The 17,500-nt window shown below is 43.2% G+C and overlaps 2 protein-coding genes across 2 annotated transcripts in view; one reads left to right on the top strand and one right to left on the bottom strand.

Annotated features, from left to right (window-relative positions):
* The window catches only part of LOC143288294 (pre-rRNA 2'-O-ribose RNA methyltransferase FTSJ3-like), a 60,517-nt gene extending 52,531 nt beyond the window's left edge, over positions 1–7,986 (top strand). Inside the window, exon 21 of the mRNA XM_076596641.1 lies at positions 1,041–7,986. Within this exon, the coding sequence (XP_076452756.1) occupies positions 1,041–1,332 (292 nt within the window). The 3' untranslated portion in view covers positions 1,333–7,986. The remainder of the gene's footprint in view (positions 1–1,040) is intronic.
* Positions 5,625–17,500, bottom strand: part of LOC143288295 (14-3-3 protein epsilon-like) — a 13,211-nt gene continuing 1,335 nt past the window's right edge. The window contains exons 2-5 of the mRNA XM_076596642.1: positions 11,988–12,181; positions 10,638–10,744; positions 9,446–9,789; positions 5,625–8,857 (exon numbers count right to left, since the gene is read on the bottom strand). Coding sequence (XP_076452757.1) covers positions 8,796–8,857; positions 9,446–9,789; positions 10,638–10,744; positions 11,988–12,181 — 707 coding nt within the window. The 3' untranslated portion in view covers positions 5,625–8,795. The remainder of the gene's footprint in view (positions 8,858–9,445; positions 9,790–10,637; positions 10,745–11,987; positions 12,182–17,500) is intronic.

Raw genomic sequence — 17,500 nt, 5'->3', positions numbered from 1 at the left:
TGTGTGTGTGTAGGTCACTGACTTGGTGTGTGTGTGCATCACTGACTTGGTGTGTGTGTGTAGGTCACTGACTTGGTGTGTGTGTGTCACTGACTTGGTGTGTGTGTACATCACTGACTTGGTGTGTGTGTGTCACTGACTTCATGTGTGTTGGTCACGGACTTGGTGTGTGTGTGTGTGACTTGGTGTGTGTGAGTGTCACTGATGTGTGTGTGTATTGGTCAATGATGTGTGGTGTGTGTTCGTCATGATGTGTGGTGGTGGTGGTGATGGTGAGTGTTGGTGTTTGGTGATCACAGTGAGTGGTGGTGATCACAGTGTGTGGTGGTGTTTGGTGATCACAGTGAGTGGTGGTGTTTGGTGATCACAGTGTGTGGTGGTGTTTGGTGATCACAGTGAGTGGTGGTGTTTGGTGATCACAGTGTGTGGTGGTGTTTGGTGATCACAGTGAGTGGTGGTGTTTGGTGATCACAGTGAGTGGTGGTGTTTGGTGATCACAGTGAGTGGTGGTGTTTGGTGATCACAGTGTGTGGTGGTGTTTGGTGATCACAGTGAGTGGTGGTGTTTGGTGATCACAGTGTGTGGTGGTGTTTGGTGATCACAGTGAGTGGTGGTGTTTGGTGATCACAGTGAGTGGTGGTGTTTGGTGATCACAGTGAGTGGTGGTGTTTGGTGATCACAGTGTGTGGTGGTGTTTGGTGATCACAGTGAGTGGTGGTGTTTAGTGATCACAGTGAGTGGTGGTGTTTGGTGATCACTGTGTGGTGTTGGTCACGGTGTGTGGTGGTGTTGGTCACGGTGTGTGGTGGTGTTTGGTGATTACTGTGTGGTGTTGTGACGGTGTGTGGTGGTGTTGGTCACGGTGTGTGGTGGTGTTGGTCACAGTGTGTGGTGGTGTTGGTCACAGTGTGTGGTGGTGTTGGTCACGGTGTGTGGTGGTGTTGGTCACAGTGTGTGGTGGTGTTGGTCACAGTGTGTGGTGGTGTTGGTCATGGTGTGTGGTGGTGTTTGGTGATCACTGAGTGGTGTTGGTGTTGCAGCATCTACAAGAAGGCAGGTCTGCTGGGCCAGAAGAAGGTGGAGACAACATATGTGGTGGCCAAGAAAGGCATGGGCAGGAGGGTGCGCAGACCGCAGGGCGTCAAGGGGCGCTTCAAGGTGGTGGACCCGCGCATGAAGAAAGACAACAAGGCCGCCAAGTCGCCAGCCAACAAACACAAACCAGGAGGGAAGAGAAAAGCCACTGGGGGGAAGGGGGCGGGGCCCAAAGGGAAGGGGGCGGGGCCCAGAGGGAAGGGGGCGGGGCCCAAAGGCGGGAAGAAGACAAGGTAGTGAGGGACGATGTGATGACACTGTTGGTGATGTGCTATGGAGGCAGTGCTGTACATGCATTGACAATAAACTCTGCTTGCTTCATTGCAGCTTCCTTTTTCTGCAGTGTGTGTGTTGTGTGTGTGTTGTGTGTGTTGTGTGTGTTCAAGGCAGCTGATGGATGAGGTGTTGCTGTGGTATTTCCTCACAGCTGGGCTGGGTTTGATCACAGTAACACTATTAGTCTGTCGCAGGGAGCAGTTTTCTCAGCGATTTTCTTGTGTGTTTGTGTGTCAGAAATCAAAAGAGAGTATATATATTGGTCACGTTTCCTTCCTAAAATTATATAGATGAAGTCTGGGGTACACCTGGTTGCAAAGCCTTAGTGCCAGAATGAATACGATTCATTTTCTTTCAGTACCAGAGTAATGAACAAAAGTCATTTTCTTTATGTTAAACATAAAACTTACAAGTGTGGACACAAAAACAACTTCAAGACAGACATAAGATTAGTGACTGAGCAAAGCAAGGCTCAATCTTGGTAATAAGAAATTCGATATGTTCGCAAAACCAGTTTAAAGGTTACACAAAGTTTGCAAAGAGACTGGATGATGTATTGTGCGTATTTCACTTTATAAAATGTCCGACATGTTCCTAAATGCAGACAGTGAAATAGTGAAATAGGGGCAGAAAGCTTGAGAGGAGGAGGCTCCCAGAGCTGCACCATCAACTCCCAGAAAAAAGACAACTTGCACGGAAAACGTTTTTTGTTTTTTTCCAAGAGATTGCTGCATCATGTGTGACAAAGCAAGGACATGGAACACCGTTTCTAAAGACCAGAGCTCTTAAATGGGGAAAAGGGTGGTAAAATTGATGAAGACTCCATCAAACAGCAGCTGATTTAACTGAGGGAATACACGACATATCTTGTGGCACGGGAAGCACATTACCACAAAATCTTGCAGAAGGGACTTATTTCTGAGGCATGTGGATAGACATGGAAGAAGACATTATTTACAAAAGGAAGCCCACAGGACGCTTTAAACTATGTGTGCCAGTAAATAGAAAAAGAGCATCATTGGGAAAGATGACGTAGAGTGTGTGTCAATGCTGATAGATGATCACAGAGTATGTGTCAATGCTGATAGATGATCATAGAGTGTGTGTCAATGCTGATAGATGATCATAGAGTGTGTGTCAATGCTGATAGATGATCATAGAGTATGTGTCAATGCTGATAGATGATCATAGAGTGTGTGTCAATGCTGATAGATGATCAGAGTATGTGTCAATGCTGATACTGTGATAGATGATCACAGAGTATGTGTCAATGCTGATAGATGATCACAGAGTGTGTGTCAATGCTGATAGATGATCATAGTGTGTGTCAATGCTGATAGATGATCATAGAGTGTGTGTCAATGCTTGATAGATGATCATAGTGTGTCCATGCTGATAGATGATCATAGAGTGTGTGTCAATGCTGATAGATGATCATAGTGTGTGTCAATGCTGATAGATGATCAGAGTGTGTGTCAATGCTGATAGATGATTATAGAGTATGTGTCAATGCTGATAGATGATCATAGAGTGTGTCAATGCTGATAGATGATCATAGAGTGTGTGTCAATGCTGATAGATGATCATAGAGTGTGTGTCAATGCTGACAGATGATCATGCATGGAAAGATGAAGTAGTGTGTCAATGCTGATAGATGATCACAGAGTGTGTGTCAATGCTGATAGATGATCACAGAGTGTGTGTCAATGCTGATAGATGATCATAGAGTGTGTCAATGCTGATAGATGATCATAGTGTGTCAATGCTGATAGATGATCATGCATGGAAAGATGAAGTAGTGTGTCAATGCTGATAGATGATCACAGAGTGTGTGTCAATGCTGATAGATGATCATAGTGTGTCAATGCTGATAGATGATCATGCATGGAAAGATGAAGTAGTGTGTCAATGCTGATAGATGATCACAGAGTGTGTGTCCATGCTGATAGATGATCATAGAGTGTGTGTCAATGCTGATAGATGATCACAGAGTATGTGTCCATGCTGATAGATGATCAGAGTGTGTGTCAATGCTGATAGATGATCATAGAGTGTGTGTCAATGCTGATAGATGATCACAGAGTATGTGTCCATGCTGATAGATGATCAGAGTGTGTGTCAATGCTGATAGATGATCAGAGTATGTGTCAATGCTGATAGATGATCATAGAGTGTGTGTCAATGCTGATAGATGATCACAGAGTATGTGTCAATGCTGATAGATGATCAGAGTGTGTGTCAATGCTGATAGATGATCATAGAGTGTGTGTCAATGCTGATAGATGATCATAGAGTGTGTGTCAATGCTGATAGATGATCATAGAGTGTGTGTCAATGCTGATAGATGATCACAGAGTATGTGTCCATGCTGATAGATGATCATAGTGTGTGTCAATGCTGATAGATGATCATAGTGTGTGTCAATGCTGATAGATGATCACAGAGTGTGTGTCAATGCTGATAGATGATCATAGTGTGTGTGTCCATGCTGATAGATGATCATAGAGTATGTGTCAATGCTGATAGATCATAGAGTGTGTGTCAATGCTTGATAGATGATCATAGAGTATGTGTCCATGCTGATAGATGATCATAGTGTGTCAATGCTGATAGATGATCATAGTGTGTCAATGCTGATAGATGATCATAGAGTATGTGTCCATGCTGATAGATGATCATAGAGTGTGTGTCCATGCTGATAGATGATCATAGAGTATGTGTCAATGCTGATAGATGATCATAGAGTGTGTGTCAATGCTGATAGATGCTCATAGTGTGTCAATGCTGATAGATGCTCATAGAGTGTGTGTCAATGCTGATAGATGATCATAGAGTGTGTGTCAATGCTGATAGATGATCATGCATGGAAAGATGAAGTAGTGTGTCAATGCTGATAGATGATCATAGAGTGTGTGTCAATGCTGATAGATGATCATGCATGGAAAGATGAAGAGCCCACCTCAGAGTTGGAAGCTATGGAGTTACTTCATCTGGGACAGTTTCTCAAAGACTAAGTGCAAAGGAACGTGGCACTTTGTTTCCAAAAATGGGGAGGAAAAAAAACTATGCAAGTATACCATTGATATATGCGAAGTGTATGAAAGAGGTTCTTGTGGCAAGATTTGAAAGACGGCAGTTTTGGTAGTGCACATGAACAACTCGAGTGATTTTTTTTGTTTTGTTTAATTCTAAAGGGATGGTTAGTTTTGCAATGAACTCTTAAACTGTCTGCTTTTTGTGTTGGCCACACCTTTCAAAACCGCCAAAGAGGGGAGTTGGTGTTGTTTTTTAAATTTTATTTATTATATATATATATAGTTAAAATTAAACATTGTATTATTGTTGAACCACAACTGACACGTGACACAGGTAATTATGGGCAGGTTATTGTGGACAGAAAAACTGACCAATTTATAAAGCAGATATTATAAAAAAATCCCCCTGCTGATGTGAAGTGGGGTGTACACACGCATAAATCATTAATGAGGATGTTTTGCTTGCCAAATAAAACATTGTAAACTGCAGCTCTGCGAAACTTGAAATTGGGAGTTTGTGTCAGTAACAGATGGTCTGTAAAGCTGTGGTACATTTCAGCAGGTCATTCTTGATAGAAGTCTGAGTGATGTAATATGAAGCTCTACAAACGTGATCTTAGTAAATAGGACACTTCAATAACAACATACCATTTTTGTTGATCAGACACACTTGCCACGATACAAAAACAGTGCCTTTTTTAACCATACCCTGGTACATTCATACTGCAAATCATTTTTGGCAGACGGGTATATTTGGATGGCAAATTGATCAAAGTGTTGGGAAATTAAAGTGAAAAATCCCCCCCCCCCCCCCCCCAACCAGGTTAAGGGGGGTTTACTCTCACCTGCAGGTCTTTAACTCTCTCCATACGAACAGCGAAAGAGACGACATTAACAGCGTTTCACCCCAGTTACCATCATCAAAATATTGCAAGCGGAAGGCTCTTATACTGAAGAGGTGGATGTTGACAAAGAATACCACAATTCTGACGATGGAAGCTAAAGCATTCAGACACCCACTGGACATCCGAGGGGTCTGTGTAGAGGAGAAGAGAGGACTGGCCGTACTGAGTGAGTTAAGTTTGCTCTGAACAGTGTTAAGATCTATCCAGTCTATGGATTTAGCATTCTTACAGATAATTATCTTTCTAATATATAACTACATTAGACGTTTTCTGCTGTGCCTCTACTCCATTCCAACAGCACTCAACACGTCACTTGTTTAAAATCACCACTTTATTCACAAAGCAAATGATAAGTTCAATCATGAAATGAATATGTAGGAAAAAAATTAATAAATGCGAGGCTACTGTTACAGGAATCATAAATAAGATTAACAGCTTGTCTGGTAGTTACCTCCCATGCTGACCTGTGGTGGGTGCAGCTCCCTACAACATACTGACCCCCTCCCACACTACACTAGTTTCCCCATCCAAACACAACACACACCCTCCCCAACTGCACTACACTTAGCACATGGCGTGAAGTCTAAGAGACTGGTGCAGGAGGAAGCTTCCATTCTGTACCAAGTTGGATCCCACTCCTGCCCCCTCCCTCAAAACACCCACTGCACTGAGACTGGGGGTGTGGCCACCAGGGGGCAGTGTGGAAGCAGCAGGCAGGGAGACAACTCGACAGACAGACTGACCCAGGCAGGTAGAGGCCTGAAGGGAAGAAGAATCCTGACGGCACAAAGAAAACCACAGTGGCTGCAGTACAAGGTTACACAAGGCCCAATCTAACAACTGGGACATTAAATGCACAGTCAACTGACAGCTGGTCCTACTGCTAGAGCGTACCTGAGAAAAAGACCAACACTGACACCACCACTGTGCAGCAGACACTGAGCAACTCTCTTTTCCTCCAGACAGGTGACTGAGCAGTGGGTGGCACAGCAGGTGAGGAGTGCACACACCGTACCACCTGCCTCCCCTTTCCCTGCAGGCTGTCGTGGCTTGGTGGTCAGGCCAACAGCTTTGTCCAGTCTGGTCTCCACTCTGTCTCCACAACCCGTGCACACTGCCCCACCCACACTTCCACAAAGGTCAAATGTCCGTGTTGCTGCACTGTCAGCCAAATGGAGGTCTTGCTCAAAGCATCCACATGTCAGCCAAATGGAGGTCTTGCTCAAAGCATCCACATGATGTCAGCCAAATGAAGGTCTTGCTCAAAGCATCCACATCAGTCAAATCAACTTCCCTTCTTTCTGTCTACACAAACACCGTCACTGTGTCCAAACACGACCAAGAAGTGCACACACACATCAGTAATTCCTGATAGGTTATACACCTTGGTAAACATGGACAAATCTACAAATGTAGGTATTAACAAATAAGAACAGAGATGTGAGCACACAGCAGAGAATGTCATGTCCAGTTATAACTTTGATTGTTCAAGGCCAGTGGCAAATCCCAGGTGAATTCCGATTCTATCCAGTTACGCATTATCATGTGATCATCACACACAAACACACCAAACTGCTTTACAGAAAGACCACATAGAGGATGTGACAAAACCAAAGAGATGTCAAGTCTATGCAAATACAGAACACATGAAAACTACTCCATAATAGAAAGGAAACCTACCTCCCCAGACAAAAGTCAAATGTCAGCTTTCTGGGGCAGTGCCCACTCTGAAATAGGTCTCCATTCAGATTTTAAGCAGAAGCATACTATGATTATCACACCCACATTGAATTTTTCTTCTCCCAAGAACCACATGTATCTCACAACCCCAATTAGTCCAGAAACTGTAGACAGGAAATCTGAAAGTTCCTTTTTAACCCAAGCACTTTTGACTAACCGATCTTCCACTTGCTCCCGCTGAACATCCACCTTCCACCTGTTCCCACTCAACACACATCTTGCTGGCACCACTCCTTACAAACCATCATTCTGTAAGCCAACTGGCCACTGAACTTATGAAACACTCCTCCCCTGCTAGGGTCCATCAATCCGTCTGCCTGTTCTGGTGGGTCACGCTGCTCCAACTGCACACTGCCTCTGAACACAACAAAGGTGACCATGTGTCAGTAGTGCCAGCATTTCAGGTGCTCTGTGCAGCTGGAAGAGACCTTATCTGCCAGGATTCCAAACACCTGACTTGCTATTCTGTCCTGACCAGCAAGGCTCTGGTGAGTGTGGACAGCTGACATCAGTGTGACCACAACACACACAGCTCCAACACTGAGGCTGTTGGCACCTCTAACCAAAGTCCATTTCTGCAGTAAAAAAAAACAACCCCAGTCCTTAAGTACAAAGGCATGATCCAACTTGGCACAGACTAATTTTCCATCCTGTTAAAAAAAGAAAGAAAAAAAAAAAAGGCTGGACAGTCCCACTTAAGTTAACCTTATGACACCCTAGGCAGCCAAGAAAGAGAAAACACAACAGTCCGTCGTCACCTATACTCCAGCCTGCTGCTACACACGTAGAGATGAGGGAACAAACCCAAAAAAACCCAATCACTACACACACGCACACAAAATCAGAATCAACAATATCCATCATGTCAGTTGGACGACTCAACGTGTACAGACAAAAACTTCAGTGAGGGGGGGGGGGGGGAAACAAAAACAAAATATCCACATACGATATGATCTAGAAAGCCCTCCCCTGTCCCAACACCCAGACTACAGGAGGCCCATGGTTTGTGGTGGCGCTAGCAAGATGGACACCAACACCTGGGTGTAGGCTGGTTACCACAACTCTCCCTCCTCTACCTTTACCCTCCCCCCTCCCCTGCCTCACAATGAAGGACAGTGAACAAACACCCCCACCTTTCTTCCTCACAATGGTAACACCAAAGAACAGACTGTTGAAATGTGAACATATGAACATGGACCGAATCGAATGTTGAGCATCTGTTGGTGGCATTGGTGTGGACTTCAAAGCTGACAAGAAAACAAGGGAAGTTTTTTAAAATTTTCTATTATTCATCATTATCACAAATCCCCCCCCTCCTTGTCTTGCCTAGCCCTGACAACAAACATGTGTGGAAAATCAAGGAGGGAGTTGACAATGTGTTCACTGGCCACACTGACGCTCTACCATGGAACAGGGAGAGGAGGAGGACATTAAAAAATCAAAAACCAACAAAAACCACCTTACCAGGGAAGTTATCACAAAGCAGTAGAATCCATTGACATACATGTCTAGCAAAGTGGAAGCTGTGCTAAATCAACTGAAGAGACAATGAAGGGGTGGAAAAGTCTCATGCCTGTGGTTTCCGTTCCTAACGACGCCACCAATGCCAGCAACAGTCAACAGACAAGCGGTGGCGGCTGCACTCAGATCAGGGCCAGGTCTCATACAGAGCAGTTTTGTGGTACAAAAAAATGACAAAAGGTTTTATTTTTCAATGGAGAAGACTAAGCCGGTGCCCCCTGCCTTACGACCCATCCTGTTCCGTTTCTATGTCCTGTACTTGTTGGGTGGTCTGCTCCTCGCCACCTGAAACACCACACCCACATGCCTGGTCAGTGCACCCTGCACCCACACAACATCAACCTTACTTTGTGTTACACAACGCATATTCAACACTCGCCTGCATCCCCCAATCATACCAGTTTCTCGGCACTGTTGGTGTGGACATTTCCTTGCACTCGACACTCATTTTCAGTATCACAAGTTGACACACTACCACTGAAGACTTCATGTCAGTAAGGCCACGAAGCTATACCCCACCCCTTCATGCAGCAGACCTCCCTTTCTTCAACATCCAAAATACATTTTCATTCATTTCTTGCAGTGACAGTGGGGGTGGGAGTGTGGGGGGCAAAGAAAGTGGGCAGCCAGGGTGACAAAAGGGAGCATGAGGAGATACAGAGAACAAGATGCCGGAGCAAGAAAAGCTCCCTACAACAGCAGTTCTCAATTTCAAGGTCAGAAAGATCCCAGTCATGACAGTGGTAAACCCATCACTGTTGTCAACATGGACACGCTATGTTGGGTTGTTTTTTTGTTTTTGTTTTTACACACTGATGGTCACAACACAACACCCCAGACCTGGTGGACACCTGTCCCTACACCCTCACTCACCCTCTCCCTGCATGTCGGAGGTCCACAGCGTCAAGTTGTCGCGCAGCAGCTGCATGATGAGGGTGGAGTCCTTGTAGCTCTCCTCGCTCAGCGTGTCCAGCTCAGCGATGGCGTCATCAAAGGCCGCCTTGGCCAGTCGACAGGCGCGGTCAGGGGAGTTGAGAATTTCATAGTAGAAGACAGAGAAGTTGAGGGCCAGACCCAGGCGGATGGGGTGGGTGGGGGGCAGCTCCGTCATGGCGATGTCACTGGCTGCCTTGTAGGCCACCAGGCTGTTCTCAGCAGCTTCTTTGCGGTCATTGCCTGTGGCAAACTCGGCCAGGTAACGGTGGTAGTCTCCCTTCCTGCCAACAAGCCCCAGTAATCTCCCCTTAGAACCCCCCTCTCTCTCCCCCTTCTGGGTACAGTGAGAGGGGCACAAACGGTGGTGAACCTTGAAATCTGCCTGCTTCTAGACATCAATATATACTGTTCTCAAAACAGGAATGAATAAATTCCCTTCCCTTGATAATGTGTTTGTTTCACTAGACAAAGAAATTTTCTGGGGAAAAAAGTCAATCAAAACGTGAATGCAAGCAGAGATTTACCAGTAACTTTGAGGACAAGTCAATCAGGTGTACCAACAGGCCTAGTCTGCATCAGTTTGACATGGTGGAGTATTAGACACCAAACACAAATTAACCTTGGAAGCCAAGTCAATGAGATGATGAAAAATGCTGAACATTGTTATTCTCTTGGAATATGTGTCTAGAGTGATGTTCCGATCATCGGAAACACATCATACGGCATTGATCCTCACAATTTCTATAACATTGCCAACAATTTATGGTTGTACAAACATGACTGATTTTGTCATCTTTGACCTCTAACTTTCTGGCTATTTTACAAAGCTTGCACATTCAAAGCATGTTAAAATTGCGTAAAAAAACAAAAACAAAAAACACAAAAAAAACACCTTGTTCAGTCAGTGCATATGTTAAAAAAGCAAATCTGTATTGAAAAAGGTAAACGAAAAGACGTTTTATTTTTCATCATTCAGGTCACAAAAATTGGAAAGCAAGTCATATCTTAAACCATGTACTGCATATTTCGCTTGCTTTTCTTGTACACTGGACTTTATGCATTTACAAAATAATATCAGCACACAAAAAGGAGATCAGTAATAGCAAACTTGGGCTAATCAACAACTTACATTTTGTAGTAGAAAACTTTGGATTCTCCATTAGCGGCGTTGGGAATCAAGTGCTTGTCCAGGATTTGCAGTACATCATTACAGATGTTCTTCAGCTCCTCTTCAATCTGTACAGCACACATTAACATTTGTCAGGCCTGGCACCACCCACCGAACAAGTGTCAACCATTCCCATTTAACAAAATAAAAAGAAGAAAACAGAGCCACACCCTTCCTATAACAAATTAGAATAACAAAATAACTTATTAAACTTAGAGCGCAAATTTCATGAAAAGAATTTAACTTTTTTTTTTTTTAAACTCTCTTTCACTGCCAAGTTTATTTTTGAAAAACACTCCGACTCCCCAGTGTCAAATATTTTAGAAATGATGCTCTCTGTCACACTGAAGCTTCAGTTCATGTCATAACACCACAATGGACTGCCAAATATTTTAGAAATGATGCTCTCTGTCACACTGAAGCTTCAGTTCATGTCATAACACCACAATGGACTGTCAAATATTTTAGAAATGATGCTCTCTGTCACACTGAAGCTTCAGTTCATGTCATAACACCACAATGGACTGCCAAATATTTTAGAAATGATGCTCTGTCACACTGAAGCTTCAGTTCATGTCGTAACACCACAATGACCTTGCTGACTTCAAACTGGGTCAGGGGGCAAAGGTTAGTCATTGTTTTATTGGTGACTAACTGGCTGCAGCTGTTAAGCTTTCTTACAATGTGATAGATGGTCTTAACATGACCCCTTGATGTCGACAAACCCAGTAATATGATTGGAAATTCTTCCTGCTTCTCAATGTTTTCTGATTACAGCTCTATTGGGAATGGCACTGTCATAACTGGAATGAGTAGAAAGAACAGATAGCTCTATTTTTAAGCCTAACTTGGCAAGGACAAAGTATTTCCTGAGAAAATGAGTTTGTCAAAGTTGACAATGGACACTCACATGCACACACTGAGAATTGAAATATAGGGTACAGACAGAGAGGGAGTGAGGGAAGTTAGAAGGGCCTCAATAACACATTTCTAGAAATTTGCAACAAAAAAACAATCCCAAAATTTGTTACAACCGAAATCATTATAACGTATTTGAGAGACTGCTTTGAAAGATGGTGTGGTATCTTATTCTTTATCACCTTTCAGAGAAACTGACTGGACAATACTAAACCAGTCACAAGACTGAAGAGAAAATGCAGTTAATGTTTACCACAAACCTGTAGACATACATGTTCTAAACAGGGCTGATCCAAAGAATTACTTTACATACCAACGCATGTAGAAAAATCCAACAAACTGGGAACTCCGAACAGAACTAGTGCAACTTGTTCATCAAGGTTGTGTACTTACATGACATCTGTAATCCTTGTTCACTTGTTTTTTGTCCTCAGCCTTGTCCTCCTTTTGCTCCAGACTGGACAGGATTCTCCAAGAAGCTCTCCGGGCTCCAATCACGTTTTTGTAGGCCACTGACAGCAGGTTGCGTTCCTCCACCGTCATCTCCACATCCAGCTGGGCCACCTTCTTCATTGACTCCACCATCTCTGCAACACACACGTCCGGGATGGTACATATGTCTCACACACATTCACTGACTCCACCATCTCTGCAACACACACGTCTGGGATGGTACATATGTCTCACACACATTCACCGACTCCACCATCTCTGCAACACACACGTCCGGAATGGTACATATGTCTCACACACATTCACTGACTCCACCATCTCTGCAACACACACGTCTGGGATGGTACATATGTCTCACACACATTCACTGACTCCACCATCTCTGCAACACACACGTCCGGAATGGTACATATGTCTCACACACATTCACTGACTCCACCATCTCTGCAACACACACGTCCGGAATGGTACATATGTCTCACACACATTCACTGACTCCACCATCTCTGCAACACACACGTCTGGGATGGTACATATGTCTCACACACATTCACCGACTCCACCATCTCTGCAACACACACGTCTGGGATGGTACATATGTCTCACACACATTCACTGACTCCACCATCTCTGCAACACACACGTCTGGGATGGTACATATGTCTCACACACATTCACCGACTCCACCATCTCTGCAACACACATGTCTGGGATGGTACATATGTCTCACACACATTTATGGATCCACCATCTCTGCAACACACACGTCTGGGATGGTACACATGTCACATTCATGGACCCACCATCTTACTGTCAAACAATTTATAGTTTCCAAATCTGGCATGTTGTGTTTTCAAAAACAACCATCACGCTCCCAATATAATATCATATGCCCCCTGTGCACCAGGAACCCTCCTACTGTCAAACAATTGATATTTTCCAAATCTAGCATGTTGTGTTTTCAAAAACAACCATCACGCTCCCAATACCAATCGTTATATTCTCTTTGTCTAGCAGATGATGTTTTAAGTGAGAGTGTTCAATAGAAAAAGAGAGATATCATGCAGCTCTAAAAGGTGATTTGCCATTGGTTGCTATTTTTGGAGAACCAATGGTAATTTTTCTTGTAGCAAAGTCTGTCTTCCACCAATCACATCACACAACTAAAAAAATCATGACGCAACAGACTCTGCCATTTCACTTTAAACCAAAAACACAAAAAGTTTGTTTCTATGAGACAATGGACCTTTGTGGATGAAGTGACAAAACTGAAAGGTTCCTAACACCTGAAGACTGTTTTCGAAGGAGAGAGAACGCAGTTTTCAGCTGAAATGGCTGGAAGAATTTCTGTGCCTGAGACAGTGTGACAGTCAACTGCAAAAACACGCCAAAGGTAGTTTCTGTCAAGTGAGAGAGAAACTTGTTCTAATTGTTCAAAACAACAGGTTGATATCTTTTGCGAAACCCAATAAAATCAACATAAAAAAAAAAAATTAAAAAAAAAAAAAAAAAGGGTTCGACTGCTTCTTTCTGTGTGTGTGTGTGTGTGTGTGTGTGTGTGTGTGTGTGCGCGCGCGCGCAACATGCGTGTGCGTATATGGTGATGCATGTGCATTTCTGAAAGTAGGGCAAGTGCAAAATCTGTCCAGGCAAGTGAAATTTCCAGTGACAAGCCCAACCGGGCAAGTGGGAAAAAAAGTTATTGTCAAGCTCTGAAAGGTTATAATATAAATGTTTCTGTTCATGTTAAAAACCGCACATGGTGCATACTTCTAAATTAAATATATTTCAATGAATAAATCTTCACTTGTAATGGCTGTATTATAGATTTATTATAATTTAGTGTGTGAGAATGTTGACTGCAATATATCACAAGCATGAAAAGAGCAAAGGGTATGCAGCAGAGAAAGACCCACGATGCCACTTTTTCAGGGCGACACATCAGCTTCATACACCATTCTTCAAAAAACCCTCACACAACAAACGTGACTGAATGACCACTCTATCAGTCTATGTAAAGCTAAAACTCTCAACAATGACTTAACATTCTACCACACAGCTACATGCCTGCTTCAACTGAACTGGGCCAGCACTACATGGGACCACTGCAGATCAGACAGGGTGGTTCACGAAAACAGCTAACAACAATGGAAAAATGTTTCAAGAGGTCAAACAAAGCTTCCTAAATAAAAATTTGACCAAGCAGAGCAAACTGATAGGCCTAGTTTGCATCAGTTTGACATGGTACAGTATATGACACCAAACTTTGTTTTCATACTTCTGGAATCAGTCAACAGTTCAGTTTAGAATACCAACTGTACCAAGCAAGAATGAACAAAATTAGAATCGTGTGTTGGTACGGGATAACATGTACCTTGTCGACAGAGGCAGTAATCATGGTACGAGTTATCTCATACCTAAAGTAGAGTTACTTAAGAGTAGTCTCAATTATGGTTTTGACCGTTTATACAATACTTTACCTGAGCACGATGATTTGCAAATTACATCATTTCCAAACCAACACTGCGCAATTTTCTTCAAAACGGAACAGAGTCTTTGTGGGCTTTTCCAAATATAATAGACTGAACAACATACAAGACATCAGAGATCCAGGGGGAGGGGAGAAGGGGGTATGTGCATGTTTCTACTGTGGGAGCAACGGAATGTTACGGGTATGTGAGTGTGCGTGTCATGGAAGCTGCAATACGTAGCCTAGAAATGAGTGTGTGGAAGAAGAGGGGGTTGCATCTAATATGAACTATATCAAGGTAGAAACATCAGCAAAGCAGTGAGGCTGAAGGACATCAGATCCAGTGTTGCAGCCAGAGAAGTATCGTATCTTCCAGGCATGCAGCTTCCTATGCTTTGTGGAAATCTGTACATATATAAATAGTAATATAGTTCAGAGGTATAAATAGTAATATAGTTCAGAGTTACAGCATCTCTCTCAGTTATGTATACCCTATAGTCCCATGTTAACATTATGTGCACACGTGTTTGTGCTTTTTCTGATGTTTCTGATGTTTCTTGTAAGCACGCACTGGCAGATCAAACTTTTAATGCACATAATATCCTGTTATCCATCATTTCATGTCAGTGGAAGACAACTTATGAAAACATGTGATTCTGTTTCAATTTCAGATTCTCAAGGAGGCATCACTGCTTTCGGACAACCCTATATGGGATGCCTGACCAACAGTACAATCCAATGAGCAGTTCAAGCAAGCCTGGAGTGTATGCATTTACTTTGTGTACCCATCACTGTGTCAGAGTGGGTTTTTTCTATATAATCTTGCCAGAGGAACAACCATTTTGTTGTGAAGGGTTCTTTTTGAATTTTCTATTTTAATTTTATTTAATAATTCATTACCTTTATTCATTTTCTTATTACTACTAATGTTATTTTTGCGTATTAATTATTATTCATTCTATGAACTATTTTATTGATTTATCTTTTCCCCCTCAAGGCCCAAGTGTATTGGGTTATCTGCTAAGCAGATGTAGTGTAGTGTACATGCACAAAGGCAATGATGCCTTCTTGAGAAACTGAATTTTTCCAGAATGCCAAGTGGATGCTGCACGTGGGTCCCCAGTTTATTCTCTCATCTGAATGAATGGATGCTCAGTTTGATTTTCCAGTCAACCTTTGGAGAAAGGGAGAGGCTGAGATGTGAACCCAGACCCTCAGACTGTATAAGAGTCTTAACCCTTCTGCCACCTTCCTCCATGAACATACCCTAGAGTAAAAATGGTCCTACATTTGTATGCATCTGTACCCCATGCATATATTACCTTTAAAAATTTTCATCTCTACTTTTAAGTTTAAGTTGAAAAGGAGGAGTTTGTATTATACTCCATGTTTGGTGATACATATACTTACCATGTCAAACTGATGCAAACTAGGCCTATCGGTTTGCTCTGCTTGGCCAAATTTCACGTGGCTAACAGTGAAAAGATGCCCTTCTTGACCCAGTCCGCTCTTAGCCAATCAAACGCCTCTAAAAGCTATAAGCACTGAATCATTCTGTGGGCCAAGGCTCTCCACACCAAAGTTGTTGTCCTGCTGGATTTTTTAGTGATTGACAGGCTTCCACACATCCACCTGCTTGCAAAACTGACCATGAGTACGCAGAAACACCCTTCAGAGGATTTCCACATTTTTTAGCGCCAGCCACAGGTGATTCTTGAGGACAATATATTAATGCCGTTCAACATCATCTCAAGAATCCTGCTGGGCGGAGTCCTGGGTCCTCTTCTCCACCTTGCAAATACAAATGAACATTGCCAAATTCTTTGCCTATGATTGTTGTCTTCTCTAACAAAACACCCCCCTCAAGATAGCCTCCAACTGCAAGAAGACCTTTTAGTTTTATCCCTGGAACACTGGTAATCAACCTGGCAAATCAGCTTCAACCCCAGCAATTGCACTATCATCCACATCACCCCAAGCAAGAAGAAAGCTGTAAATACCAATTACATACAGCTTCCATGCGCAGACACCGGAAAATCATCATCCAGCAAATACCTCAGTGTTACCATCACACAGGACTTGTCCTGGGGAAAACACATCACTAAAAGGTCAACAAAGCTGTCCGTTTTCTGATATATAGAACTTCTGTGAATGTTCCACCAGCATCGATTCAACAACTTATAAGACCATGGTCACACCTGACTTAAAAGTATGCATCAACTGTCTGGCACCCAATTTGTCAGATGTCCCAGCGCTTGAGAAAGTTCAATGCAGGGCAAACTGCTACATCTTCAACAGCTACAGCAGTTGGACACTGTTCCATGTGACCAGCATGCTCAATACATTGCACTTTTTGCAATGGGAGCCTCTTGCCAAAAGATAACTGCCTTACCATACTTTACAAGATCAACAGCAGCATGGTCGACATTGATAATGATAAGTCTCTTTTACATCATAGGGGATAAACAGACAAGGAGAATTTAAAGACTGTTCCAAGAAAATGCCAACCCACCCAGCCCCCTCCCCCTGCAATAATAGCTTTTTCCTCACCAGTAGATCATGCCCCCCCCCGCCTCAAGAAAACTCCTCCTTTAGAGCTCTACCAGGCCAGTCTGGGTCAGCATAATGGTTCAATAACTAAGCAGCATCATGTGTCCAAAGTATTAACCTTTTCAGTTTTAGACCAAGTTATTTCTGAGCTATGGGCCACCAACTTGTCATGCCAATTAGCTCAGCAACTCCACATATTCAGTTTCAGTAGCTCAAGGAGGCGTCACTGCGTTCGGATAAATCCATATACGCTACACCACATCTGCCAAGCAGATGCCTGACCAGCAGCGTCACCCAATGCGCTTAGCCAGGCCTTGGTCCAAGCCAAAGAAGAATTAACTTAGTGCCTTTCATTTGGACAGTGGTTGGCACTGTAATGTGGTGGTCTGCATTGCATTTTTATATTATTACATAAGAGTTTCTAGACATGGAA

Source organism: Babylonia areolata, chromosome 12 (assembly GCF_041734735.1).
Source record: "Babylonia areolata isolate BAREFJ2019XMU chromosome 12, ASM4173473v1, whole genome shotgun sequence".
Classification (NCBI taxonomy): domain Eukaryota; kingdom Metazoa; phylum Mollusca; class Gastropoda; order Neogastropoda; family Buccinidae; genus Babylonia; species Babylonia areolata.
Note: the sequence above shows the minus strand (reverse complement) of the source record. Positions and strands in the feature narration are given on the sequence as shown.